The sequence below is a fragment of the Theropithecus gelada genome, chromosome 4 (assembly GCF_003255815.1).
Source record: "Theropithecus gelada isolate Dixy chromosome 4, Tgel_1.0, whole genome shotgun sequence".
In the NCBI taxonomy this organism is placed as follows: domain Eukaryota; kingdom Metazoa; phylum Chordata; class Mammalia; order Primates; family Cercopithecidae; genus Theropithecus; species Theropithecus gelada.
In genome coordinates this window covers 122,037,374-122,064,999 of record NC_037671.1, presented here as the reverse complement: position 1 = coordinate 122,064,999, position 27,626 = coordinate 122,037,374, and the positions used below count along the sequence as shown (strand labels likewise).

The following is a 27,626-nucleotide window of genomic DNA, read 5'->3' as shown; positions in this document are numbered from 1 at the left end:
GCTTCAATGTCTACCTCTGCCCATTCCTGTGTTCTCGGTTTCAATGCCTACCTCTCCTCGTTCCTCAGTGTTCTCGGCTTCAATGCCTACCTCTGCCTCAGTGTACTCGGCTTCAATGCCTACCTCTCCTGCTCCATGGCAGGGTGGTGCAGACGGGGATGAAGGAGTGTCTGGTGCAGGCAGAATCATAGTCAGGGACACACTGACACACACACACACACACACACACACACATACATGTCTGTGTCCAGGACATGAATCCAGGGCAGCTAAATGAACCCCAACCTATCCTCTCATTGAACAGAGGTCAGATGGCCCCTAATATCATTTCCATAGAAAGTTATTTTTCTGTTAAAATATTCATTTTTCTATTTCTGTGGTCTGGCAGTTTTCCCAAGCTCTGCTTCCTCCCTGGAGCCACTAAGAACATGGCAGGACCACATTTCCAGCCTCTCTGGAGTCGAGGGTAGCCGTGCACCAAAATTTCTGGTCTGGAAAACACACCACGCATGCACAGGCTTGGTCCTGTCATAGCCCATGCACAATCCTTCATGCTGGGGGCGGAGGGCTCCAAAGGCTAAGAAGAGGGGCCACGGTGGTGGCACCTGGCGGCCTGTGCTGCTCCCACTAAAGGGTGACCAGGACACCAGGCTGGACTGCTGTGTAAGCAAGAGAGAAACATTTATTCCATGAAGCTGAGGTCCCTTCTGTCAGCCTACCTTGACTGATGTGGGTACCTTGAAGCAGGATGCTTCAGTGACACTGTAGGATGTTGCTGAGTGACTGATGGAACACAGAAACAAACTCAGGAGGGTAAAAGCTCAAGACTCACCTTAGGCAGTGACAAACAGTTCAACTGCAATAACCTGTAATAATGTGGAAAACTGACCACAGGCTTACTCATCCTGCAGCCCTACAGTAAATTATTGCAAAGAATAAGCATTAGCAGTCAACACACGGAATTGGACTATCCCCACCTCCTCTCCCTGCTGTGCCAACCCTAGGGGATAATCAATGTTATAAGATATCCCCAGCGATATCCGTGTACGCATGTGCACAGAACAAGTCAGGGAAAATAAACTAAATTTATTATTTTAGTGAGATTCTAGTGCACCTAAGACTAGGTAAGCACTACAGGAAAAAGCAGTGGCAAGTGACTGTTAAATAAACCATTGTCTTAAAGTTAAGTCAGTAAACACAACGCAGTAATTCCAGATAAACTGGAAGCTGTAGACTTAATACCCCTTTACTGGTACAGTGTGTGTAAATTGTAGAAAATTTAGAAATACATAAAAAGATGAACTTTCTACTACTCAAGGAGTACCACTGATAAAATCCTGGGCATTTCCTTCTGCCCGGGATTTTTAGAAAGAGAAAATTACTCCCTTCTGATTAGAAAAGATCGAAATTTTTTTCTTTTAGTGACTAAGCAAGCCAGAAACTTGCTGTTTGGCTCGAGTTAGGAAAACTAGCCTGGTAGTTACCACGCAGGGTGAAAGGCCAGTGGGGCATAATTCAGGAGCCCTCAGAGTCCACGCTCCCGCCCTCGGAGCACAGAACCGATGGGTGGTGCGGGATGACGGGCATTTCCATAGCCCTGGTTCGTTCCTAAACTACTGAATCTTTTAAAGAGGTCTGAGTTCGCTTTATACATAGCTGCTTTAATTAAAATAACCACCTGCGCCCTTTTCCTCCGAACTCCACAGGCGCTCAGTTCTCAAAGCGCCGATCCTGCGCCTTCGTGCCACACCAGCCCGGACGCTCGGGCCCGATTTGTGCCCCGAATTCCCCTGGAGACCCTCGCACCAGCACGGCGTCAGGAGGCCGCTTGGGGTGACGAGACAGCGGGCAACGGCTCTGGTCCAGAGCGCGCGTCTCCGCCGTTGGGAGCGGTCACGGCGGAACCCTCAAATCGCCCCCTTTCATAGAGACCTCAGCGGAGCCGCGAGCCCCCGCGCAGCCCCCGCGCTCCAGCCCCGCGCCCTAGGCACACGCCCCAGAGCACCAGCTCGGGTTCCGCGCCGAGAGCAGCCCGCTGGAGAGGACTCACAGCACCCAGCTCCCAGGAGGGCACGCAGGGAACTAGCGAGCCACGCTCCGCCCCACGCCCGCCGCTGTGGCTACTAGCCCGCCGACTCACGCGCGCCGCTATGGTTACTAGCCTGCAGCCCCCGCGCCCACGCCCCTTTCACTATCTCGCGGCAGCCGGCGAGGCCTTGCTTCCGGCCTGCTCACTTCCGGGCCTAGCGTCACTTCCGCCTCCCTGGCGAGGCTCCGGCCTCGGGTCCGGATGCGTAAGGTTCGGCCCCTTGTGGGGAGCGGTGGTGAGTCCGAGAGTGCCATAGCGGCCCTGCCCGTGCCCCTGGTGGGCGCCACGCTAGGGGGAGGGGTTAGCCCACCCCCTCCTGCCCGGGGCCTCACGCGGGTGGGAAGGGACAGTCCCAGCGACAGACCCGGCGCCTGGACGCGCCGTGGCCCCGCGGGCGGACGACGGGGACGGGCTCCGGTACTGAGCGCCTCCCGTGTCCCCAGCAGCACTGACCCACTTGCAGACCCCGGAGCTGAGCCGCCAGCCATGGCCGCTCCCCGCGGGAGGGCCGCGCCCTGGACGACGGCCCTGCTGCTGCTCCTGACCTCGCAGATCCTGTCCCCGGGGAGCTGCGCGGACGAGGAGGAGGTCCCCGAGGAGTGGGTGCTCCTGCACGTCGTCCAAGGCCAGATAGGCGCCGGGAATTACAGCTACTTGCGGCTGAACCACGAGGGCAAGATAGTCCTCAGGATGCGCAGCCTCAAGGGCGATGCGGACCTGTACGTCTCGGCCAGCAGCCTGCACCCCAGCTTCGACGACTACGAGCTGCAGTCGGCCACCTGCGGCCCGGACGCTGTGTCCATCCCCGCGCACTTCCGGCGCCCAGTGGGCATCGGCGTCTACGGACACCCATCCCACCTGGAGAGCGAGTTCGAGATGAAGGTGTACTACGACGGCACGGTCGAGCAGCACCCGTTCGGCGAGGCCGCCTACCCCGCCGACGGTGCAGATGCCGGCCAGAAGCACGCTCGTGCCCCGGAAGACGCCTCGCAAGAGGAGGAATCTGTTCTCTGGACGATATTAATTAGCATTTTGAAACTGGTACTTGAAATTCTCTTTTGAGTCATTGACCACGCTCTGGGGTATAAAACCCTCCGTCTGTGAAGCTGATTGCAGTTTGCTGTGAACCTTGGTACTTGTACTTGGTTGAAGTTCTAGTTACCTTTTTCTAGTCAAGGGATGGAAAAATAAAGCCATACACAGTTTTGTTACCTCAGTTAGCCCCAAAAATAGGAAAAGCAGCAAGCACAGTATTTTCTTTTAAATATCAAAATTCCTGTAAAAGGACTGCACAATAAAGTGTTTAGACTCCATTTTCATGAGGCAGGTTGACTAAAAATGATTGCAGTAACTTAGGTTTATATATAAAAAAAATAGAGCAACCTTTCATGCTGTGACACAGATCAAAGGTTGATACTTTGTAATTTTACTCTGGAGATTCTAAGCGAAGTTCAAGGTGTACGTTTTCAAGAGTTACTAAAATCAAGTTGGAAATGGTTTATGTACACTTCCCTGAGCCTGGACTAAAGCCTCGTGCCTGTACCCCAAGTAGGGATGGTACTTTTCTATACAAAAGTGATTTCCTGGCAGGCAGGTATTTACAAACTGTGTTCCTGTACCAGTCCAATAATGACAACTCTAAATCCAGCTGCACCAAATCTTATTAGGCCATTTGTCATACCTATGAAAATTCTTTAGTTATTAAATAACTTTGTTAATGCTACCTATGGTAGGCCAGAAACAATGTAGATTAGGAAGTTTCATGAAAATTAACTTTTGGGGCTATGGAGAAATAGTTAAGTATCTTAAGTTGCTAAACATTTCCACTGAATTTTTGGAGTGAGCCAGGGTTACTATAAAATACTTCGGAAGATGATTTCTCTACCTGGAATTAGTTTGGAGGGTAAGAGTAGCTTTTAACAGAAATAAATCAACTGCAGATTTTAAGCTCATAATTTGCAAAAAAAAAAATCTTTTATTGGCATAAAAATGAAAATGTTGTAAATAAATTGGCACCAAATATTCCACTTAAATGCATACACAGTATTAGAGTCAAAAACTATTTTATCCCTCTTTGCTGTTTTTCCCCCTTCTGCCCACTTTCCTGGGTGTTGGGGGGGCCCGCTGACAACAGTCACAAATCCAGCGACCTAGGAAAAAAATTGTTAATATGGAATGAAAAATTATCTTTACAGGACTGAATTTTAAGCCCATCTAAACTCTTCTTCCTTAGCTATCACTAATGATATTCCTCTGTGGATTTTGTAGTGAGAAGGGCACTATGAGTTCCTTAATTTAAGGAGAAAAATATAAACTTGTAATCAATGCCATGCAAAATTCATTGCAAGTCAAGGGGGATGGGAGAGATGCAATGCCATACAGTGATACGGACCTTTAAAAAAGTACAATATTTCCTGAAATTCAAACACTATCATACTTCTAAAGTTCAATACATACTTCAAAAGTTCAAAACCCATTCTGGAATTTGGCTTTTTTAAGCCTTTTTCTCTCCTGCTCACTGGCAGCTGTGTGTCTTAACAGCATTCTTTCAAGTCCGGGTGTACTCTGCTGACAGCACTTTAAAACTTTTAAGTTTCTAACAGCACAATGATAAATTGTACTACATACTTGATCTGAATTACTACAGAAAAATAATTATGTTGCTTGCTTAATGATTCCCAGGAAACTTCATTGTAGGCATATATTTTATAAGAGTATTATACAGTGTTAACTATGCAAGTAAGTTCTAAAATTACACAATTATCTGTGTAATGTTTTAGTCCAATTACTGTGATTTATTCAACTCTGTTCTAAAGTTACCTGGAATTGTCATGCTGCCTCAATTTACAGAAATCTGTAATCGATTTCTATAGAAATGTATAAAGACGTAGTCATTTTGTTAAGTTTCTAAATAGATAACATAAAAATAAAGGCTTTGAAACAAGATGATGCTGTTACTTAAGTATTTCAGTAGAAAAACACCAGCTCATTATATAGAACTGTACTTCCAAAACTTAGTCTGGGCATTCTGGCCTCTCATTTATCCTTTAGTTGGAATTGTCTGGGAATGAAAAGCTGGTGGACATGACCCATATAATCATAGCTTTGGTCATATTTGCACATAGGAGTCCACAAGCTCTGCATGTCATGATAACGTTTATGCAGCCTTTTGGAGTGCAGTGCTGGGAGAGTCTTATCACCCAAAGATAGTTTGTTCTTTTTTTAATCTTTACCTGATGGAATAGCACCAAGGCCCACACAAAAAGTATGATAACCTCTGTCACACACATCACAGAACATCATTTCTTCTTCATGGTGGGGTTGTCCACATATAATGCATGTTTTACATTCCATACACTGCCATGGGTAGGTCTTAATCATAGAAACAAGCTCCACTGTCATATCCAGGCAAGAAGGATGGCCTAAATCAAAACCAGTATTAGTAGTATCTCACATAAGAATTTTTAACTTAATATGGCACATAAAATGCTAGTTTGCTTTAGGACTGGCAGAGAATAGCTATAATGTCAAATCACCAAAGAGAAATGAAAATACAATGTGGAAGAAAACACATGGACTGTGTCTGCCTCACAATCTACCCTGTGTATTTATTTGATGACTCTGGTTGAAATCTACCTGAAACTATAAATTCTAGTTTTTGAACCAGCAAATACAGTGGTTAAAATTTTAAGACGACATTTCAATACTTACCACTATTCTCACATTGGGAGCAGTGTATAAGTGATTCAGCCTTTCCTTTCTTGTTGGACTCCTTACCCTTCAGACAAATTCCACATAGAGCATTTGGAATGGCCTTCGGCTGGAAGGGTAGAAGAGGGCTATAAATTCATGCCAGAGAGCTTACTGTGGGTTTAAAAGGAATTCTGTTACTTTATTGCCCTATTCTTACTTTTGATAACTTGCTAATGACCATTTTGAAAGACAAAACTTGACAGGAATCTGCCTGCAATGTAAGATTGCTTACTGAAGAAAGCATTAATTTCATCATAAAATTTTGTAAACAGCATGATCTCATAAGATTAAATGTAGAATTCTATACTCCCTACATGCACAGTAAGATCTGTTTAATGAATGGAAGGAAAGACGAAATACAATGCCAAATGTCACTATTAATTGGACAAGAAAATCCAAGTAGCAAATGACCATTAAATGTGAGACTTACTCTAAAGAGAAGACCATTTTAAACAGCTTATGTATTAATTTTAAAAACTGCTCTTTTCCAAAACTGTAAAACTAGATCTATAAAATATAAGTTAAAAAATCAGTTTATCTTCATTGGTATAGTGGTACTTTTTTAAAAATCAGTTTAAACATTTTTAATTGAAAGATGTCTCATGCATACATTGGCATGTACATAAATGTTTGTTGAAAACTTAGTTGTGTGATTATTCTCTTTGCATGTCTAATAAAAGAAGCTATACTTAGAAGCATTTACTATAAAATAACGTAAAATTATAAAAGGGAAAAGTAAGTTTTCAGACAAGCAAAAAAAAACTGTAGTCACTTAAAAAATACACAGACCCTCTGAGTACTACTCATCTTTCAGATTAAAAACATGCATGGCCCAGTGAAAGTGTTTGAATTTTAGACATATTTGGTAACCCATGGAAATGACAAAGGAAAAAGGGTTCACTGCACTTAAAATTACCAGGGGAGGGAGGGCATAACGTCACGGCCTTGACTGTTATGAAATGACGTTCACTCATGCTATAGGAATAAGTAAATAACAGTGGTAAAAAAGTAAAAGCAAGCATGGGCCAAGAATGAAATGGGGTAAGGGGACATACATACACACACACGTACACACACACACGCACACACACATAGATGAACTGGGAAAATAATTACTTTAATTAGAATTGTTTCATTTCTGCTTCATTCCCACCCTGCCAAATGCATCCCTTTCCTAATTTACTGAACCAAAAAGGAACCTAAACAAAACTTAAACTTTGTACATATTCCAGCTTTGAAATGTCTCACTGCCACCTTCATAACCTGTTAGACCTAAACAATTTGTTCTTAATTAAGTTTTGTACTTTTTAAATTATCTTTCTTTGCAAAAGATGACAGAGGCATTCAAAAAGAATTTTTGGCTTATTTATTTAAAAAAAGTCAACCTTATACATAAATATAATAAAAACAAGAACTCTAAACAATCACAAATGTCTCTACAAAATAATAAATATCATGGAAGTTAAACATACATATAAAACTTTACTATTAAACTAATTTCCTGTATGTATATTTTTATACCCTGCTCCCCCCAACAATAGGATAGTGTCACATGCTCAAACCATTTAAGTCTTGCAGTGTAGTTACCCTCTGTTGTTACTGCTACATTCTAAACATAAGGTTCTCATTGTGTGTTCCTATACCTAAATAAAAAACAGCTAGGAAGTGCACTTCTATAATCCAAATTCTGGTTCAGTTTTGTAATCATATCTGTACCTGCCATAATATACAGCAGAATGCTATCTCTTAATCCATCAAAACTAAGAAATCTCTTTTGGTTATGGTACCTGTACTAAATGTAAAAGATATACTTATTTAATACTCATAGTTTAAGTTAGATACTGGCATAGTAAGTACTCTAATATCTTTCACTAAAGTCAGGGAAGTAACCAAACAAGATTAAATTCTAAAAACAGAACTCCTCATAGGAGATTCTTTACAAAACAAAAGCCAAAAGGAATAAAACACAAGGGTAGTCATTCACATTCTAGAGCAATTCAAGTTCTACAATCATTAAAATATACATTAAACACCTATGATAAAGGGACACCAAAAAATTCTAGGTTTATTTCTAAGTTTAAATCATAATGCTTTGTTAAATCACTTAGTTTTTCTTACCCAACAGTCTTCATCTTGAGGAAAACAGGGCAACATGAGAGAAGGGGAAGAGAGACAGCTTTGTAGCATTTTCTGTGATGAATGCTGCAGCTCAATATACAAAGCATCTGCCCTCTCTAAGAAGCCACAGTGCTGGCATCCAGGACTTCACACAGCAGATAACAACCGTGGCTTAGAGAAGCCAGCCTCAGTGGATTGCACAGTTGAGGGAGGGGTTAATGTGCAGCACTCTCCCCAAGGCCAATGGAACACAATCCCATGTGTGTCTGGTTGAGACAATCAGTTCTACTTCAAATAACTGCAACATCATCAGTTTCACTACTGACAAGAAAATTGAAATACTCATCCTAATAGCTCTCAGCATCTCAAATAAAAGGCTCACAGTACACTTACTTTTCTACTTGAAAAACAGCCAAAGATAAGACTTTCATGGTAGCAATAATATAGTATAGATTTTAATTATATATTTATAGGCTGGAATCCTAATAATTATGCTTTAAATTTCAGGTTAATGTAACCTAAACAATACGGTCCTACGAATTAAGGGCAAGCACTAGTGAATCTTATTAAGCAAACCGACAGATACATTACTTTCTTGAATCTCATATTTTATATATATATATAAATATACATATAAAACATGACCTTTAGCTTGAAGTACCCTAATATTTAGGCACATCTTGGTTTATTAATACTTTTTATAAAGAGGTTAACTTTTAATAAACACGTTCACATTAATGTATGACTAGATACTGGTTGTTCCCATCTTTGAAATACCTGAAACATTTTTAGGTACTAAAAATGTTCACAGATTATGTAAAATATAAATTTTGCATATCCTACTTGAGTACTATTAGGTTCAGTTAATCTATATGATTTCTTGTATAGTAAATCAATGATAGTGTTAAATAGTTCATTTCCAGCCTGTATTAAAACATCTATTTCAATATTCTCTCTTTTTAACCCATGATCAATCAAGCTTACTGTTGGAAAGATCTACTTAGCACTCAAGAGTTAACAGGACACTGTGCTTTGAGCGGCCACTTCCATTTAAAGCTCTTAGCAGACCAGTAGAACACACTCATTCATGTACACTGTTTCTGAAATTTCATCTTTGGAGCTCACTTGCTTTCAGTTATTAAGCATTAATTTATATATTTAAAGAAATTAGATAAGCTTTATATGTAAAAACAAGTACAAAAATCACATAGCTGCAGCCTATTGCAGCCACCCTTGGAAGCCAACCCTTGCTCAATTAAGCTTAAAATTTGCTTGCTACAGGCTACCAAAAAAAAAAAAAAAAAAAAAAAAAAATTTAAGTTATTTACATAAAAGCATTTTCTAATAAAACATGAAATACACTAATAGGTCACTTTTTTTACTTGAAGAAAGGTAAATGAACATGTTAGAACGTGTTCTAGTTAGTTTGACGGAAAGGTGACTAACTTCAGCCTGTTCTTGTGAATTATTTATCACAATCACAGTTCTGACATACAAGGTGTTTAACAATTTCACTTGGCAAAACTTCCTCATCAGCTTACTCTAAAATTTTCCTTCAATACACCTTCATAAGTGCAATAAAAGCATGTTCTAATACATTTCAGACCAAAGAATCAAAAGGTAGTATATTTTACTACCACCATCCCAAATATGAAACTGTACAGCTAATTCTTCCTTTTATGATATTCTTAAATCCCTATATGCAAATAAGGCTACACACCTCTCACCTCACCTTTTCTTCAAAAGAAAAGGGAGGGGCAGACAGAGGGAGGAAAAGTTCAAAATATAATAATAGTTGCTGACAACCTACTACTTTACTCTGAGGATAATCAGATCAACAAGTTAACAAGTATGTTTTAATTCTTGTCATAGAATCATATAGGCTCTTTACCAAGGTTATGCTAAAAATCACACAATGTAAATAACAGGTTTTATTATTTTCTATCCCAGAGTTAGCTAAATTTAGCATATGGATCAAGTAATCCTTAGATTAAACCCAGATCTTTCTTAATGAAAGGCACTAAAAAATGCAACTTAGTCTAACAGTATACCCACTCATACTTCAGCTCAGCAGCTTTAGCTACACTAAATGCTGGGGCATTTAAAATGCCAAATAATTATGATCTTTACTCCAAGGAAAGAAAATATAAACTTCTGCCTATGAAACAATGTTTTAAAAACCCATACTTGCCTGGTTATTATTTCAAAGAAAAAAAAAGACTTATAAATTGTACATATACAGAAAACAGAAGCTAAACCATAGCCAAAAGTGACAGAAAAGCCACCAAGGAAATAAAGCACAAAAGAAAGCAGCAGACAGAGGGCACACCATAGAAGAACAGCTAGTGAAGTACAGCAGGCAGAAGCTCCACAATCGTGAAAGTCAAGTGAAAACATTTCAGGGAGAGAGGCTGGTCAGTAAAGAAGCTGAGTCAGGGGCTTTTTTCTTCTACCTTGTACCCAGGAACTGACTTGGACAGTACAGAACGTTTGGGACCATCTTTTCTTGGAGTGGCAGCTTTGTCTTTTGATTTCTGTCTTCCCTGGAAAGAGTCCTCCTGGCTGTCAGGAGGGCTTTCTCCTTCAGATACATTGCCAGAGGAGCTGTCCTGGAGTTTAAAAGGCAAAAACAAAGATTCTTTGGAATTGAGTCTGGATTTTGAAAACTATGGAAAATACTCAAAGTTTTAAAGCCTTATCAATTTAAAAATAAAAAGATCATTCTAAATGTAAGAAAGTTTTTCCCAGTGGAGACTAAAGTAACTTATGTTAAAAATCATTCATCTTTCTTCTAAGTATGATATGGTATAAAACTGATTGCATTCATTTCAGTGCCTTCATCAACTTTGTTTTCTGACCTAAGTCACAAAAATGCAATTATCCGCTTCAGCTACTATTATACGGCACACAGCTTCAACATCATTTTCCATGTCACAAGGGAACATATTTGTTTCACACAAAAATATATTGTTACAAATAAGTGTGGGTATTTTCACTGAGTACTAAAAGTCATTAAGAAGGTCCTTCAGGAAAAATGAAGTGCTGCAGTTTAAAAAAAAAAAAAAAAAATTCCTTCGAGTACACATTTGTGTTTTCATAATGTTAAACCATGCAGAGCCAATCCCTCAACTATCTACAACAGGATGTGAAAGATTGCATATATTCAAGGTTTAAGACCTCAATATCTAATGATTTAATTCTTCATTTTATAATTTAAAATTTTCTAATTAGAACTTTCATATACATTATGAAAATTATAAATGAAAAAATTAGATTATCTAGAGCCTCCCTGATAAACACACACTGACTAGAAATATGAATATATCCACTTCATCTTTTTTCTGGGTGTCCACTTATATACATAAAGATACCGAGACTCACACATACCCCCTAACCTCATTGTGCCCTCATTTTTTAAAACACAAAACTGGATTACACTGCATGTGTACGCATGTGTGTGTTTTGGTATTTTTTTAAAAGCATTATGTGCATGTTCTCACAATCATTAAATATTCTTTGAACTGCATTTCTACCCTATAAATGTAATATAATATTACCCACTGTGGGCATTAAAATTTATTTGTAACTTCCAGGATAAAAAATACTGTAAACACTCAAACAGACCTTTTTATTCTAATTAAATTTTTTTCAGCATCTGATTAAATCCTTAGGATAAATTCTACTAGTGGATTTGCGAGGTCAAATTCTGTGGAACTTAAATTGGTAAGACTGCCAAAACGCTTTCCCATAATGTTGGATTAGTTTACACTTTTCCTAGCAGTATGAAAGGAAGTCAGCTTCATCATCCTTTGCATGCCATAGCTCCCCTTTTAGCAACGTAACAGGAGAAAAGTTGTATCACCACTTTAATACTTGAACAGCATCTTATTTTGCATAATATGTATTATTAAAGATGTTTTAGAAGCTGCTGGTGACAAGGAAATAACGTCCATTCAATGGTAGCACAACCTCACATTTAGATTGGCTTCAATGAAAAGTCTGAAATAGCCAGTTACTTAAAACACAATGCTAAGAAATTCAAAGCCCTATGTCATCACTGTGATCAAAGCCCTAAGCCATCAAGGGGATTCTGTTCTCCTTCAGATCCACAGAATTCACCAGCTGCCCATTGTCTTGCAAGCGCATTTTGCTACAAAAAAAGAGTCATACAGGAAAACCCAACAAATTGCACAACATATTACTAAACACAATATTTTCCTATAGGAAGCCTAAGATTAAGCAAAAGAAACGTAAGTTAATGCACTCCCTAAACTAAGAAAACTACATTTCTGTGTCAAGAGATCAAATTCTGTTTTGTTCAATATTTTAAGCTAAAGAGACAACAAGTTGAATAAATGACTGTAAGCTAATTTTCCAATATCCTTGCCTAAATTGCTCATGGTAACTACAAAGGGGCGATTTTAAGTATAAATCTTACCAAAGGCCACACACGGCTTGTTTTTTCATCAAAACATACTATAAATAACTTTTCTTGATGAATACTTTCTGGAAATTACATGCAACCATCCTTTTTCAAAGAGAGGGTGATGACAGAAGTTCAATGTAACATTCCAGGAAAGCAATTAGCAAAAATTCAAAGAGAAAGGAAACGCTTCCCACTAGAGAGAAATGTTCTCACCGAAGTGCCTTTATTTTTCCGTTTCTCATCACCTCGACCATCTTCGCCATCATCTGAATCACCGTCACTGTCTAGAGCAGGGAGCTCAGGATCCAGAGGAGGCTCATATAGGGCTGTGTTTAATGGCAGATACCGCAGCTCATCTGGTGAGTACCTGAAGTTCAGAGAGTTTATTTTTGGTTTCCCTTTATTATTAAATATAAATAGACTCATCGTTGACCTATAAAGAGAGCCTTAAACTTCTTGAGTAACTCCAAAGACTTCCGAAAAATAGAGTATTAATTTTTAATTTTTGTCATCAAGTAGGGTTAATAAAAAGCCTGAACATCTTTTCACTAGACTTATGTAAAATATGCATTTGATTCTTACTAAGAGATAATGCGCCTCTCCTCTTTGCCCTCAACCCAAAAAAACAAAACAGTAAATAAAATGTCAGTAGCCCCAAGTCTGACTGCCAGCTCACATCCACGTCCACCACTGTTCCAGGTCTTTGCTACTTCTCTGTGCTATCACTCCACTTGTAAAACAGGCCTAATAATAGCATCTACCTCATACACCAGTGCATGGTACATGATATTACTTAAGATAATATTAATATAGGAAGCAAAATTTTTAGTAACAAATTATTGTAAACAAACTTGGGAAGCATGTATTCTAAAAAATCTAATCAACTATTTTTTCTGAAACTAGATTGGCAATCTCTTCCCCTAGGTCAGACAGCAATGCTTTGTGCCACCTCCATTCTCACCCTCAGTAGTCCTCATTCAGGAAGCGACCCTGGATCAGGACTTCTCCAACTAAGACAACACACCAAAAAGCAAAGGAGTTGGTATACTTGCATATGACTTTTAATAATTTGCTGACACCAGAATAAAATTTTTAAAAATTAAAGGCCGAGTGCAGTGGCTCACGCCTGTAATCCCAGCACTGTGGGAGGTCAAGGTGGGCAGATCACCAGAGGTCAGGAGTTCGAGACCAGCTGGCCAACAGAGTGAAAATCTGTCTCTACTAAAAATACAAAAAATTAGCCGGGCGAGGTGGTGAGCACCTGTAATCCCAGCTACTTGGGCGGTTGAAGCAGGAGAATCACTTGAACCCGGGAGGTGGAGGTTGCAGTGAGCCGAGATCGTGCCACTGAACTCCAGCCTGGGCAACAGCATGAGACTCCATCTCAAAAAAAAAAAAAATTGAAGAAAAACTTTTAAAAAAACTGCTGCCCATGATTTAAATTTCAATTAAAAAACCTTTTTAATTTAAAAAATTTCTGCCCAAGATTTGACTTTCAAATGGTGTGAGTTATGATACTATACTTTAAATTCTATTCTCTAAAAAAATAGTCTATTATGAAAAACATACGGTTCCAGAGTAAGGCTTAAGGTTGAAGTAAAAGCTGAGACTTTAAAACAAAATGGGCTGGGTGCAGTGGCTCAGGCCTTTAATCCCAGTATTTTGGGAGGCCGAGGTAGGCGGATCACAAAGTCAAGAGATCGAGACCATCCTGGCCAACAGGGTGAAACTCCACCTCTACCAAAAATACAAATAATTAGCTGGGTGTGGTGGCATGTGCCTGTAGTCCGAGCTATTCCGGGGGCTGAGGCAGGAGAATCGCTTGAACACAAGAGGCAGAGGTTGCAGTGAGCCGAAATCGTGCTACTGCACTCCAGCCTGGCAACAGAGCGAGACTCTGTCTCAAAAAAAAAATCTGTTAGCCCTGTTTTTTTTCAGTTACATTCAGTTTGGGAATAGGAGATAAGTAGCATTTAGGGGCCAGATTGGAGCAGCAGCCAGGCCAGGTCAGCAATGTGGCTGAGGCACCTAGGTGCCCGTGCCTGCCCCTCTGCTCCTTCTCTCATCTTCTCTGCAGTAAAAGTCAGTGTTTCTCAAACTCTAACCTGCACGTGAATTATACAGACATCTGTTAAAATGCAGACTTTGAGTCACAGGTCTAGAATTGGGCCTGAGATTCTGCATTTCCAACAAGCTTCTGAGCAATAATAGTGCTCTGGACCACAGAACATACCCAGAGCAGTGAGGTGCTACAGAACTCCCAGCATCTGTCTCTGACAAACCCAAACAAAATAGGCAGAGACAGAGGCATCCAGATTTCATCAGCATATATTCAAATTCTGACTACAGGGTGGTGTTTACCACAGAACCAGAGAAGAACAGCAACACAAATCCTATATAGTATCTTACGGTGATATCTAGAGACCCCATAATTGTTAGGAGGCAAGTACAAAAGGCTCTGAAACCCCTTACCAATAGCCAATACCAAGTGTAACTAAAACTACTAAATACCTTTTATAATATTCCTGGAATTGTCCGGGGATGAGAGCCACTGGGTAAGAACTGACCTTTGTTCGCTCTGTTGGCAAAACTTTGTACTTCCCTTGAGGCACCTGGATAACCTATGTTAACATAAAGAGAAACACAAAACTGATTCCATGCTAAGAATCAAGGTTTTAGGAAGAGTCCCCACATGCTCTCCACTGCACGCCCACTTCTCCCTAGAAAAGCTAGAATTTTAAGGACATTGGGAGCTATAACCTAAGAGGACAGTTGGTGCTTTCAATTCTATATATTATCGTTTTACAGGCCTATTCTCCTGAGGAATGGCAATGGATCTCTTGCTCGCTACTTAATAGCAGAGTGATCTGGGTAGCTTATACGACCTCTCTGTAGCTCAATTTATGAAATGGAAGTAATCCTAGTTCCAACCTCACATGGTTACTGTGAGAATTAACATGCAAATCTCTTTTAAAAACTCTTGGGACACATAGCAAGTATGATATGTAGCAATTATTAGTCTCATTTAGTGGAATTATCAACCATAAAGCAAAAGACATCTCACAAAAAAATGTAAATTGAGTATTATTAAGCACAGCATTAAAACTAGTATCTCAACTTCTGAGGAGGAAAAAAACACATGGCCAACATGGTAAAACCCCATCTCTACTAAAAATACAAAAAATTAGCTGGGTGTGGTGGCAGGCGCCTGTAATCCCAGCTACTGGGGAGACTGAGGCAGGAACATCGCCTGAACCCGGGAGGCAGAGGTTGCAGCAAGTCAAGATCACACCACTGAACTCCAGCCTGGGCTACAGAGTGAGACTCCGCCAAAAAAAAAAAAAAAAAAAAAAAAAAAGGTGGTACAAAAAATAATGATAAAGGGGGTAATCGGCACTCTGCAATAACAAGTAATAAACTAAGTTCAGGGATACTAAATTTAAGTTATCCTACATGTGTCTGCAAGTCAAAATAAGCTCTTCTTTCTTCCATGCGTTCCCGGTTTAAGTTGCTATTAAATTCAGCTGCCTTTTTGGCAGCTTTCTTAATATACTCAGGCACTTTACTGGCTTCAACTTTCTGAGTATTCTGTTGTTGCATTTGCTGGAAAAAAAAATATACAGGTGGAAGTCACATACAACTTTATAAAATGTCATTCTCCCCAACCCAAATAAAAAATGCCAGTCACCTCAATTACTTACAGAATACTCTTTATAATGGTCTGTAATTCGTTGACGTTCTTTTTCTTGTAGAATAACAGAATACTCAGCATGTTTGGCTGGATATTCTTTTATCATTAAATCAATCACTTCATCACTGCGCAATGCTGTTAAACCTATTTTAGACCAAAAAATAAAAAAATAAAGAAGCTCTTTTAAGGATAAGTGAACAAAAGCACTCTTCAAAATTTACTTCTTCAAACCGTTCCACATTCTAATGGTTTTCCAATAGCCAAAGCAAAATATCTTAGTACATTGGAAAATAATTAAACTTAATATTAATAATATAAACTCAAGCAATTAAAAGATTATCTTGCAAAAGGCAAACATATCAATTTTCAATCAAACAATTTTATTTTTAAGATTTTATGTGCTTTGAACATATATCCGTTTAGTTAGAAACAACTGTTAAATAATGAAATGCACTATTAACAAGTACTACAGAATACTGGATGAATAAAAGAAAAAAATTCGTTGCATTAAAATGTTTGTGAAAGAAAGATTACAAATAAAGCACGGACATAATTATACAGAACTAACAACTGAACAAAATTTGCCTTTTTGCATTTTAGAGATGTGATCTCGTCATCTTGCCCAGCTGGAGTGCAGTGGCTATTCACAGACATGATCACAGCACACTACAACCCCAAACTCCTGTGTTCCAGTGATCCTCCTCCCTCAGCCTCCCAAGTAGCTGGGACTACAGACACACACCACGCACTCAGCAAAGAACCTACGACTTAAAAAAGAAAATTGTACAAGCTTTGCACACAAAATACAAACACTCTGAAAACTCTGTAAAAATTATTAGACAAGGACTGGGCGTGGTGGCTCATGCCTGTAATCCCAGCACTTTGGGAGACCAAGGCGGGTGGATCGCAAGGTCAGGAGTTCAAGACCAGCCTGGCCAATATGGTGAAACCTTGTCTCTAATAAAAATACAAAAATTAGCCGGGTGTGATGGCGTGCGCCTGTAGTCCCAGCTACTAGGTAGGCTGAGGGAGGAGAATTCCTTGAACCCGGGAGATGGAGGTTGCGGTGAGCTGAGATCGCGCCACTGTACTCCAACCTGGGGAACAGAGCGAGACTCTGTGTCAAAAAAAATTAGACAATTATACTCTGTTATAGAATAGAGGTTGATCCTTGACTTGCAATGGGGTTACATATGATAAACCCATCCTAAGTTGAAACTATCCTAAAAAGAAAAAGCATTTAATACACCTAACCTACCACACATCTTTGCTTACCCTAGCCTACCTTAAACCTGCTCAGAAGACTTACATTAGCCAACAGCTGGGCAAAATCATCTAACACAAATTTTAATATAAAGTGTTGAATATGTCATGTGATTTGTTACATATTATACTGAAAGTGAAAAGAAGAATGGTTGTATAGACACTTGAAGTATGGTTTCTACTGAATATGCATTCCTTTCACACCATCATGAAGCTGAACCATAAGTCAGGAATCACATGTGTGAACATTCAAGCTTTAATCTCCTGTGCATTTTAACAATAATAAAAAATGAAGTAAATAATGTAGCATTTAAATAGTTCAATTTATTCTATTAATTTTGTAAAATATTTTAGGAAAGAACAGTATCCAATATCATCTCATAAATGTTCAGCTTGAAAAATTCACATTAAAAGCTATTCTTACCTAGAGTGCACTGAGTTTCAGTAATGACATTTAGTTCTCTCAGGTAGAGTTTCTCCTTGTGAGACAAATCTCGTCGCTCTAAATCTCCAAAAAAAAAAGATCAAAAGACTATTAAAAACAGCAAAATCTTATGCATTTGTAAACCTTTTAAAAGCTTAAAAAGCTTGATTTTTTAAAATATTCATATTACATATTCCAAACATTATTAAAGGGGCTACAAAAAATATTACAAATTCAAGAAATAAAACTCAGCAAGATACAAAAGTTAGAATAAAATAGAAAATAGAATAATCCAAAGTAAGAAGGTCATATACATAACTATACTAAACTAGTTCATGAAGAATAGCCTTTCTCAAATTCAGATATGCCTCATATAGCTAACTCTAACCCTTAGATCAAGGGACAATGGTAAAAATCCCAAACTTGACTATAAAATGATTTGTTCTAAAATTTTCCCCAGGAAATTCACCTTTCCCGTTTTGCTTTTAAATCAGTTTATGAGCCACAGAAACTATCAATAACAAAGAGAGATGCTGAATGATAGTAGTAAATGAAAAACAGCCAGGCGTGGTGGCTGACACCTGTAATCCTAGCAATTCAGGAGGCTGAGGCAGGACAGCTTGAAGTCACAAGTTTGAGACCACACAGGGCAACATAGCAAGACTTCGCATCTCTAAAAAAATAAAAATTAAAAAAATTTGCCACACGTAGTGGTGCACACTTATAGTCCCAGACACTTGGAAGGCTGAGGCAGGGGGACAGCTAGCCCAGGAGTGCAAGGCTGCAGTCAGCTATAATCGCACCACTGCACTCTAGTCTGGGTGACAGAATGAGACCCTTAGTCTTAAAAAAAAAAGAAAAGAAAAACAGCAAGCACAAGAATATAAAATACATTATAATCTACAGAAAAATTCAGAAGTTGACAGTGTATCATAAAGAATTACTATCGATTATAAATTAATCTATTATATAAACTAGTACCTGGATATTTCCTTTTAAAGGAGGTCACACCCAAATATTCACTGACTTGTTCTTGAAGCATATAGTATTCTCCTGTTTCATCCGGTGGCCATTTGTACTCTATCAAATTTTCTGCTGGATAGTAACTAAAGCTAAGTACAGAAATATATATTATGCATTAAATGTGGCTTTCATTAATTTTTAATCACTTTTATTGAGGATATTTTGAAAACTATTTTAAGTATTTAAATTATTTGCCTCCTATGACTTGACTTCCTGTGTATCAAAGAAAATTACAAAACAGGTACAAGGAATAGAAATAAATATGTGGTCTACCAAGTCAAAAAGGTACATTGAAAATAACATCTTTTATACACTGGAAAAAATCTAGAATCACAATTGCTAAGAATGAAGGCATTTTTAGTTTAAGGGACCTATGAGGGCAAAGCAAGGTGATGATGATATCAGCTCTGAATTCTTTCTCTTGGGCTTAAAATGCATAGCCAGTATTTCATCCACCCAAGGAATAATCAACTTCTGTCTCTTGTCTACTGTTCAGTGAGTCATAAATAGCTGAGAAAACAGAACTCTTAAAAACCTGTATCTCAGTGCATCATATCATAAACCGTAACTGTTTGTTCTCAGATACTCCACAAACCCAGAAGCAAAGAGTAGACCTAGTTTGAAGGTGCCAGGGTATCACAGTCAATCTCCATCCTGAGTAACAGAGCACAGATTTCAGGATCTGGGCCAATTCAACCTCTAAATCAGACACAGGAAAGTGACACTATGTTATGCATCCATCTATTTTAAAAGTAACCTTCAAAAAGAACGGTGTTCTCAAAAATGGTGCTGGGAAACTGGGTATCCACATGCAAAAGCATAAAATTGGACCTTTATCTCAAAATGGATCAACAACCTAAATATAAGAGCTAACTAGAAAACTCTTAGAAGAAAACATAGAAACCTTTCACAACCTTGGATTTGGCATTACATATGACACCAAAAGCACAAGCAACAAAAGAAAAAATAGATGAAAAATTTGGGCTTCATTACAATTAAAAATTTTGCACACAGACACTATGAAGGGAGTCAAAAGACAACCCATAGGAGAAAATATGTGTAAATCATGTTTTGATAAGGTATTAATACATAAAATATATTTTTAAAATTCCTACAACTACAACAAAAAAAACAAACACAAAATGGACAAAGAACTTGAATAGACATGTCTGCAAAGAAGCTATACAATGGCCAAGAAGCAGACAAAAAGACGTTCAATATCACTAGATATTATGAAAATGCAAATCAAAAATCACAATAAAATATCACTCCACACCCTTTAGGATAACTATTATTTTAAAAAATGAAAAATAACAAATTGGTGAGAAATATGAAGAAACTGGAAACTGTGAATTGCTGGTAGGAATGTAAATTGGTGCAGCCCCTATGGAAAACAGTTTGGCAGCTTCTCAAAAAATTAAACATAGGATTACCATATAATCCATCTACTCTATTCCTAGATAAGCATCCAAAAAAACTGAAAACACAAACTCTGAACACCAATGCTCACAGCAGCATTATTTACCTTGGCCAGAAGGTGGAAACCCAAATGCCCAACAACATCTGAATGGATCAACAAAATGCAGTATACACATAAAACGGAGTATTCAGCCTTAAAAACAGAACAAAAGTCTGACATATGCTACAAGGATGAACCTTGAAGATACTCAAAGTTCTAAGAGAAATAAGCCAGCCACAAAAGGACAAATATTTTATGGTTCCACTTATATGAAGTAACTAAGTAGTCATATTCATGAAAATAGAAAGTAGAATGATGGTTGCAAGGGGCTAGGTAGAGGGAGAAAGGGAAGTTATTGCTTAATGGTTATAAAGTTTGGGGTAGTGAAAAAGTTTTGTAGATTTATGGTGGTAATGGCTGTACAACACTGTGAATGTAACTGATGTCAATGAATTTCACACTTAAAAACTGTTCAAATGACCAATTTTATGTATGTATGTATTTTACTATCATAAAATTGTTTTTTAATTACACTCAGTAACAAGACCAACTTTGGTGGCACATTATAGAATAGGAAGAAAATATTCTACAATTTTTAATAATTGCCTTTGCCAGAGCTGGGGGAAAGGGGAGAGGATGTTAAGGCAAAGAGAAACATCACAAAAAATATTAATAACCGGTAAAATGACAGTACCCAAGATCTTGACTTGAAGTTTCACAACTCCTAGAACTATCTCCTGAGCCCATTCGCCTCCTTTTGGATGGCTGGGTCCCATCATTTGAATTATCTTCATTATCATCCTATACATTTAAAAGATTCAAAAATAATAATTAGAGAAAGAATAAAAGAACAATAAGTCTCAATAAGTGAAAGACTGTCTAAGGACACGTAGTCATACAAGCATTAACTTCATATTATAATTAAAAGGGACCAAGAGTTTGGCATGAGCAAGACCTGGAATAAAATTTAAAACTGATCTTCAATCCAATCAAAATAAGAATATTTTCAATTAACCCGTAAATGTAAATCTGCTTTTGCTTTCTTGCCAACTGAGGTTAAAATGCTTTCTGCTCTTCATAAACACATAAAACTGCTGCATCACTCTAGGATTAAAGCAAACTCTCCTACCCAAGCCCAGGGGGGAAAAAATGTATGGATCATTTACAGTTCCCAGTTCAACTTGGAGTCGGTTCATAGGACTATTTTAATTGACTAGGCATTTATGTCCCCATGAAAAGGGGACATACAAGACTGAAAACAATTCTAACTATTCACTCTTCCTCTTACATTGCTAAAGGTTAGCAAAAATATACCCTAGTAAGGGTCATCAATCTATAATATAGCAACACACACTTCAAAAAAAGAACCTTGAGAGGGGGAGGGGAATTTTTTTTTTTTAAGGAAGAGGCTTATATATTTTTAATGTAATACATTATGTGGCAAGAACATGAAGGTTATAAATGCAAACACTGCACTCAGAAAATGTATCAGATGTTAGGAAATTGATTTATTTACTTATCGGCCAAAGCTTAAGGTCTAAAAAAATCATAATTTTTAAAATGTAATATAGCTTTTAACGCTAATCCAATTTTGCTAAATATCATGGTCTTCTTGCTACATATTAAAATGAAAGGAATCCTACAAAAGAATATAAAGTGGCAATATGGTATAGTGGCCAGGCATGCCAGAGCTGGACGGCCTAGGTTCTCACTGGGCACCGTCCCTTACTAGCTGGGTAAGTTACTCTCTGTAAGCATCTCCTTATCTGAAAATTTGAGACTATAATAGAGCCCCTATTACATGGCTAATTCAATGATTAAATGAGCTACTATATTACAAGTACTTAGAACAAGGACTAGCGAATTATCTGACAAATACTAGTTAAAATGATGATTATGACAATAAAGTCTCAAATGTCCCTAGCTCCTAGGAATTTACTGGTTCCTTTCCAAGTAGTAAAATATATAATCTTTTTCAGTCCTTATAAAATTAGCATTTCATTAAAGAGCTCTGCAGTCTAAATCTACTCTCTGAAAATCTGCGTGAGTATCACAACTGCAACATTTCATATTCAATACTTTTAACATAATTCATTTTAGACATTCCAGTATTTTTTTCTATTTTATTTGTGAGCATTTTAAGGATTTTTATGTCCTTAAACTTAAGCATATTTCCCTTTAGCTAAAAAATTGAGACACTCAAAAATATACAAAAATAGTTAAAAACGCAAAGTGCTCAAAAAAGCTGAGACTACAATTTCATAAAGTGTTTTAAATTACTAGTACAAATTCTAGGCAAAGGCATTATTATATAAAGTGAGCATCTGGGCAGAGAGCCTTTTTCTAGAGAGAGGTAGTAACAGCAATATCGTTCCCAATACACGACGGAATGAGGTAAGAATTTCCGTGTAATCGCAATACTGATACACGGGCCCATGTTTTCAAAGACTCCCAAATGTACTAAATCAGAGATGTGCCTTCCAGAGTTACAGGTGGTTTCCACCTACGGATCAGATGAATTTCTATGCATCACATCCTTCTTAAGGCTCAGGGGTCAAGAATGCACCCAGTGGGCACTAGCTCAGTGCCCTCCAGGTGCCGGGCCAGACGTCAAACACTGGAAGTGCAAGGATGTGCATTTAGAGTCTTACAATCTAGTTACTTCCATTGGCGAGGGCCTTTGAGGAACCTTCAAAACCAGTCTTTCTCTTACGGCACGACAGACGTGCGCAACGGGAAAAGCTCCCGGGCAGGCGCAGCCCCGCTAGGCTGCCACAGGATGGCTTCCCCTGCCAACGCGCACACCGCACACCGCACACCGCACGAAGGCTGGCTGGCTCGGAAGCATTTCAGTTCCCGCCGCCTTCTAAATTCCAACCCAATTTCAAGTTTCGAGGCTTTTAAAACATCATTCCTCCCTTCCAACCTTCTGTCACAAACTGCTAGCCTAACTTTGGAACCAAAACGTTTTGATGCGTGACACTCTACTGCTCATCTCCATTTTCTCCACAAACACCCATTTTTCACCTCCTCAAGCAGTAAAGTTTTTTAAAAAAAAAGACTTCCGCTGAAAACATCCGGACGCTTGCGTATTTACTTAGTTATTACACTAAGTTCACCAACTGAGTGTGTTGATTTTCCATATGGTTCGCCACTCGGGTTTTTGCAGTAAGCTTTCAAACACTTCAGCAAACTATGCGCGGAACGAAGACTGAGCGAACGCGCGCTTCTGCAGGCCCCTGCGAGGCCAACTCTTTCGGCCCCGGACGCGTTCCGTTCCACGGCTGGCCCCGGAAGAGGCGTTTTGGGGACAAGCTTGTCAAGCGGGGCCGGCCGCCAACTTCGGGGAAGCCGCGCCGCGTCCCCCGCCCGCCCGCACTTGTTGCTCGCTAGAGGCCGCCGGCTCCCCTCGGGGCCCCGCCCGGCCGACCACCCCCGGTTTCAGGCGCGGAGCCCGGCCTGGGGCCCACGCCCCCGAGACGCTAGGCGGCCGCCGGTGGGACTGGGCCGAGGCCCCGGCACACGGGCCCCGGACGGGGTCAGGGTCGGGTCGCACCGGCCGCTTCCTCACCTTCGGGGACTGCGCTCCGGGGGTAGCTGGGTCGCTGTCGCACGGCCGCGGGGACAGCGCAGCCCCGGGCCCGGCCGCCGCCGCCATCAGCCCGAGCGCCCCGCGCCGCCGCCGACGCCGTCGCCTCCGCCTCGTCCCGGCCGCCGCCGCCGCCGCTGCCGCCGCCGCCGAGCGTCTCGGGGGCGTGGGCCCCAGGCCGGGCTCCGCGCCTGAAACCGGGGGTGGTCGGCCGGGCGGGGCCCCGAGGGGAGCCGGCGGCCTCTAGCGAGCAACAAGTGCGGGCGGGCGGGGGACGCGGCGCGGCTTCCCCGAAGTTGGCGGCCGGCCCCGCTTGACAAGCTTGTCCCCAAAACGCCTCTTCCGGGGCCAGCCGTGGAACGGAACGCGTCCGGGGCCGAAAGAGTTGGCCTCGCAGGGGCCTGCAGAAGCGCGCGTTCGCTCAGTCTTCGTTCCGCGCATAGTTTGCTGAAGTGTTTGAAAGCTTACTGCAAAAACCCGAGTGGCGAACCATATGGAAAATCAACACACTCAGTTGGTGAACTTAGTGTAATAACTAAGTAAATACGCAAGCGTCCGGATGTTTTCAGCGGAAGTCTTTTTTTTTAAAAAACTTTACTNATGGCCGCCGCCAGCGCGCTGCCCGCGCGGGAGGGCGCCAGAGGCTGGGAGGGCGCGGGGCTGCGGGCCGGAATGGAGGAGGCCAGGCGGCGGCGGCGCTTCTCTCGTCAGCCCAACCCGCCCGGCCGCGGCCGCCGCCTCAGCACCGCCGCCCCCCACAGCTCCGCCGATGGCCTAAGCGCCGCTGCCCCCCCCACAGCGCCGCCGCGGCTCCCTTCAGCCCCGCCGCTCGCTCGCCTCAGCGCCGCCGCCGCCTCAGCCCCGCCGCTCCCCTCAACCCCACAGCCGCCTCAGCCCCGCTGCTCCCCTGAGCCCCGCGGCCGCCTCAGCCCCGCCGCCGCCTGACTCCCCACGGCCCGGCGCTGTACTCGACCGCGGCTCCCCCCAGCCCGCGGCGCGCCCCACCTCCCGCCCGCCCTCCGGCCCGCCCCGGCCCCGCTCGTCGCCACTTGGCGCGCTCGCAGCCGCCCCCTCCCCGCGGCCCCCGGCCCGGCCCCTCCACGCGTCACCCTCGCTCCCTTCCTCTCTCCCGGTGGCGCCCGCCCTGCCCTGCCCTGCCCCGCCCCTCCCGGGGGTCCCCGCCCCACCCCCTCCCTGCCGGGGGTCGCCCTGCTCGGAGCAGCCGCGCGGAGACTGCGCGGCCTCCGCCTCCGTGCGCTCGCAGTCGTCGCTCCTCGCCCGCCTTTGTTCTCGGACCGCCCCTCTCGCTGGCGACGCTCCGAGAGAGCCGCGGAGCCACCTGCCAGGGCCGCGCTTCCCCGAGCATCCAAAGCTGTCCCGGCGGGCTGTCGACGCCCGCGCCGGAGCGTGCGGGAGGCACGGCGGGAAGAAGTCGCTGAGATTTGGCCCTCGCGGCTTTGCGTTCCCGCGTGGTTGATGCCTCCGCCGAGAACGCGGTCGGCCGGGAGCCGGGGAGGAGCCTGGACGCCGGCCTGGCAGGTACCCCCGCGAGAACGTGGGAGCCGGTGGGTTTCAGATGCATTTATTACTGATCTCGGGCTGCATCAGGGCGCTTCTAGGACCGCACTGAAAACAGCGGGAAGTGAGGAGCCGAGCCTGGGTCCGGGGCGGCCCGCCGTACAGCTGGCCTGCGTCTCCAGATGACTTGTTCTGGAGAGTAAAAAATGCTCTCGGATTTAAAGTACAATCCTGTCTCCTTTCCGTTCATTAGTGTTGCCTACACTCAGCAAACAAAAGTTGGGAAAGATGAAGGGATTATTTCTAGCGCATCACACTGACAAACACCGACGTTAACACGCCCAGTCCAGCCTGGCTCACTTGCCTCAGGTCGGAGAGGTCACCACTGACAACGCCTGGCCTTCAAGCCACTCCTAATCCAGCTTCGTTCTCTCCGCCGCAGCCAGAGCAGCCCTACTGCCTCCGCCTCAACTCGCGCAGGTGTAAGCTTCCGCTGCACTCCTTGTCTGACTCTGCCCAGAAGAAACTGCATCTTTCAACTAAATACTTTTCACTGATAAGGGCCCTCCAGTCAGATTCTCTGGATAGAGTTTGGCGTTTTGTTTTTTTTGGTTTTTTTTTTTTTTTTTTTTTTTTTTTAAATCTTCAGCTATTTGGTACTCCTTTCCCTCCGGGATTGTGTCTCTGGATTGTGAAAGCTGGCAGAAGATGGAGTCAGGAAAAGCCATGATGGGAAGGTTCTCACTAATAACTGCCTGATGTAAATAATTGGCACAAAAGACTGCCAAAACCACAACCTTGCACAAAGGCCACAAAACTACACAAAAAAATGCTTCAAGGACATTTGCACTGCAACTGCCTGTCCAACCTTGGACTGGCCATCCCCTTTGTTACTTATCTTTGTAGCCAAGGATAATTGTTTCAAAACAACTTACGTGATCCTCCTCGTTTTTCGTTTTTAAACCCCTTGTCTTCCTTTACCTCCCTGAATACACCTATAGTTTAACACCATATTCTACATTGCAATGCCCACTCTCGAATAAATTTGTCATGTTTGGCAAACCTGCCTCTTATTTAGGTTGACAAATTCAAATGCAAATTTATTCCGGAGTCAACAAATACTGATTCAGTCTTCCAATGTGCAAGGCAAGGAAGAATATTAAGGAGGCACTGTATAGATTAGATCCCTGCCTATAGGCAGCTTCAACACTAATACAATATGGTACGAATATACAATTGTACTTTAAGGCAGCGTAGGTAGGAAAACAACTAGCAACTAAAAAAAAAAAAATGGAGTTTACTACCAACTAAAAAAGTGGAGGTTTCAAGGTTGACATAGAATTTGAAAACTGCTTTAAAGACAGGTGGGAAAGATACAGGTAGATGTGCAATGGAAGTAGACATTGGGTTTCAAGCCCCAAACTGGCTGAGGGGTGGTAAAATAGACATATTCAGGTACATTAATCATTCCAGTTTGGCATAAGAATAAGGTAAATGAAGATGGATTCTAGGAGTTAAGGATGAAATATGTAGGGAGGTACTATGAGGTAATGGAGAGAACAAAGATTTAGAGTTAAGACTTTGGTTTGAATCCCAGCAGTGCCACTTATTAGCTATGTGATCAAAGGTAAATTAGTTAATCTCTCTGACCCTCCATTTCCTCATTTGTATAACAATAATGTCCAATTATTCCACAAATATTTTATGGAAAGCCAAGTATTAACTAAGAACTATGTTCAATGATGAAGATATAAAAAACCATTTATTCATTCATTCATCAAATACTGCCTTACCGTTTACTGAGTTAGGCCCTGGAAATACGGTAATAAGGGGGAAAAAAAGCATGAAACTGTATGAGACCACTTAGATTATGCAGATATAGGTGAAAATAAGGCCCAAGACCAAGAAGTCCAAAGGTACTCAACTTGTGGAAGTAAGATAGAGAAGGAAAAAGAAGAAAACCAAGTGTAAAGTGCTGTAAACTGAAAGGAGAGAGTGTTTTAAAAAGAGGGACTGGTCACCTCTCCTAATGGAGAAGTGTGTTTGTAAAGGAGTTATTATAATGATGAGCCATGAAATCTAAGCTGGACAAGGCAGGAAATTTGAGGGCTGTAAGTGGTGAAAAAAGTCAATGAACTGGAGATTTCAGTAAGATTGGAGAGTGGCTGTCTTCAGGGTACTAGAGGTGGTGAGCTGGAAGGACAGGAAATGATTGAATGAGAATAACTTGCTTGAAATAAAGATTTCAGAAGTCATACTAATATTGGCAAGAG

At 41.4% G+C, this 27,626-nt stretch overlaps 4 protein-coding genes across 8 annotated transcripts in view; 2 read left to right on the top strand and 2 right to left on the bottom strand.

Annotated features, from left to right (window-relative positions):
- Nucleotides 1-2,191, bottom strand: part of WDR27 (WD repeat domain 27) — a 243,624-nt gene extending 241,433 nt beyond the window's left edge. The window contains exon 1 of the mRNA XM_025384452.1: nt 1,679-2,191. The gene's annotated coding sequence lies outside the window, so the exon portion shown is untranslated. The remainder of the gene's footprint in view (nt 1-1,678) is intronic.
- Nucleotides 2,192-2,244: 53 nt separating this feature from the next.
- C4H6orf120 (chromosome 4 C6orf120 homolog) lies at nt 2,245-6,534 on the top strand. 3 transcript variants are annotated; one of them, XM_025382269.1, is made up of 2 exons: nt 2,245-2,324; nt 2,553-6,534. In XM_025382269.1, the coding sequence occupies exons 1-2, from the start codon at nt 2,291-2,293 to the stop codon at nt 3,149-3,151; spliced, it is 633 nt and encodes a 210-aa protein (XP_025238054.1). In that variant the 5' UTR covers nt 2,245-2,290; the 3' UTR covers nt 3,152-6,534. The 3 variants fall into 3 exon arrangements, with proteins under 3 accessions (XP_025238054.1, XP_025238053.1, XP_025238055.1); XM_025382270.1 differs by having other exon boundaries at nt 2,262-2,324; nt 2,536-6,534; XM_025382268.1 differs by having other exon boundaries at nt 2,245-6,534.
- Nucleotides 4,042-25,862, bottom strand: PHF10 (PHD finger protein 10). Of its 3 annotated transcripts, none has more exons than XM_025382267.1 (12): nt 25,718-25,862; nt 20,941-21,047; nt 18,746-18,876; nt 17,765-17,848; nt 16,088-16,221; nt 15,840-15,989; nt 14,898-15,007; nt 12,600-12,753; nt 10,414-10,569; nt 5,801-5,909; nt 5,323-5,511; nt 4,042-4,239 (listed from the first exon to the last, which is right to left on the bottom strand). In XM_025382267.1, exons 2-12 carry the CDS (start codon nt 20,991-20,993, stop codon nt 4,154-4,156), a joined length of 1,356 nt encoding a protein of 451 aa, XP_025238052.1. In that variant the 5' UTR covers nt 20,994-21,047; nt 25,718-25,862; the 3' UTR covers nt 4,042-4,153. The 3 variants fall into 3 exon arrangements, with proteins under 3 accessions (XP_025238052.1, XP_025238050.1, XP_025238051.1); XM_025382265.1 differs by lacking the exon at nt 25,718-25,862 and adding an exon at nt 23,818-23,981; XM_025382266.1 differs by lacking the exon at nt 25,718-25,862 and adding an exon at nt 23,818-23,980 and having other exon boundaries at nt 17,765-17,842.
- LOC112622654 (atherin-like) lies at nt 24,436-25,916 on the top strand. The gene is made up of 2 exons (XM_025382371.1): nt 24,436-24,751; nt 24,824-25,916. The coding sequence occupies exons 1-2, from the start codon at nt 24,436-24,438 to the stop codon at nt 25,537-25,539; spliced, it is 1,032 nt and encodes a 343-aa protein (XP_025238156.1). The 3' UTR covers nt 25,540-25,916.
- Nucleotides 25,917-27,626: the final 1,710 nt, after the last annotated feature.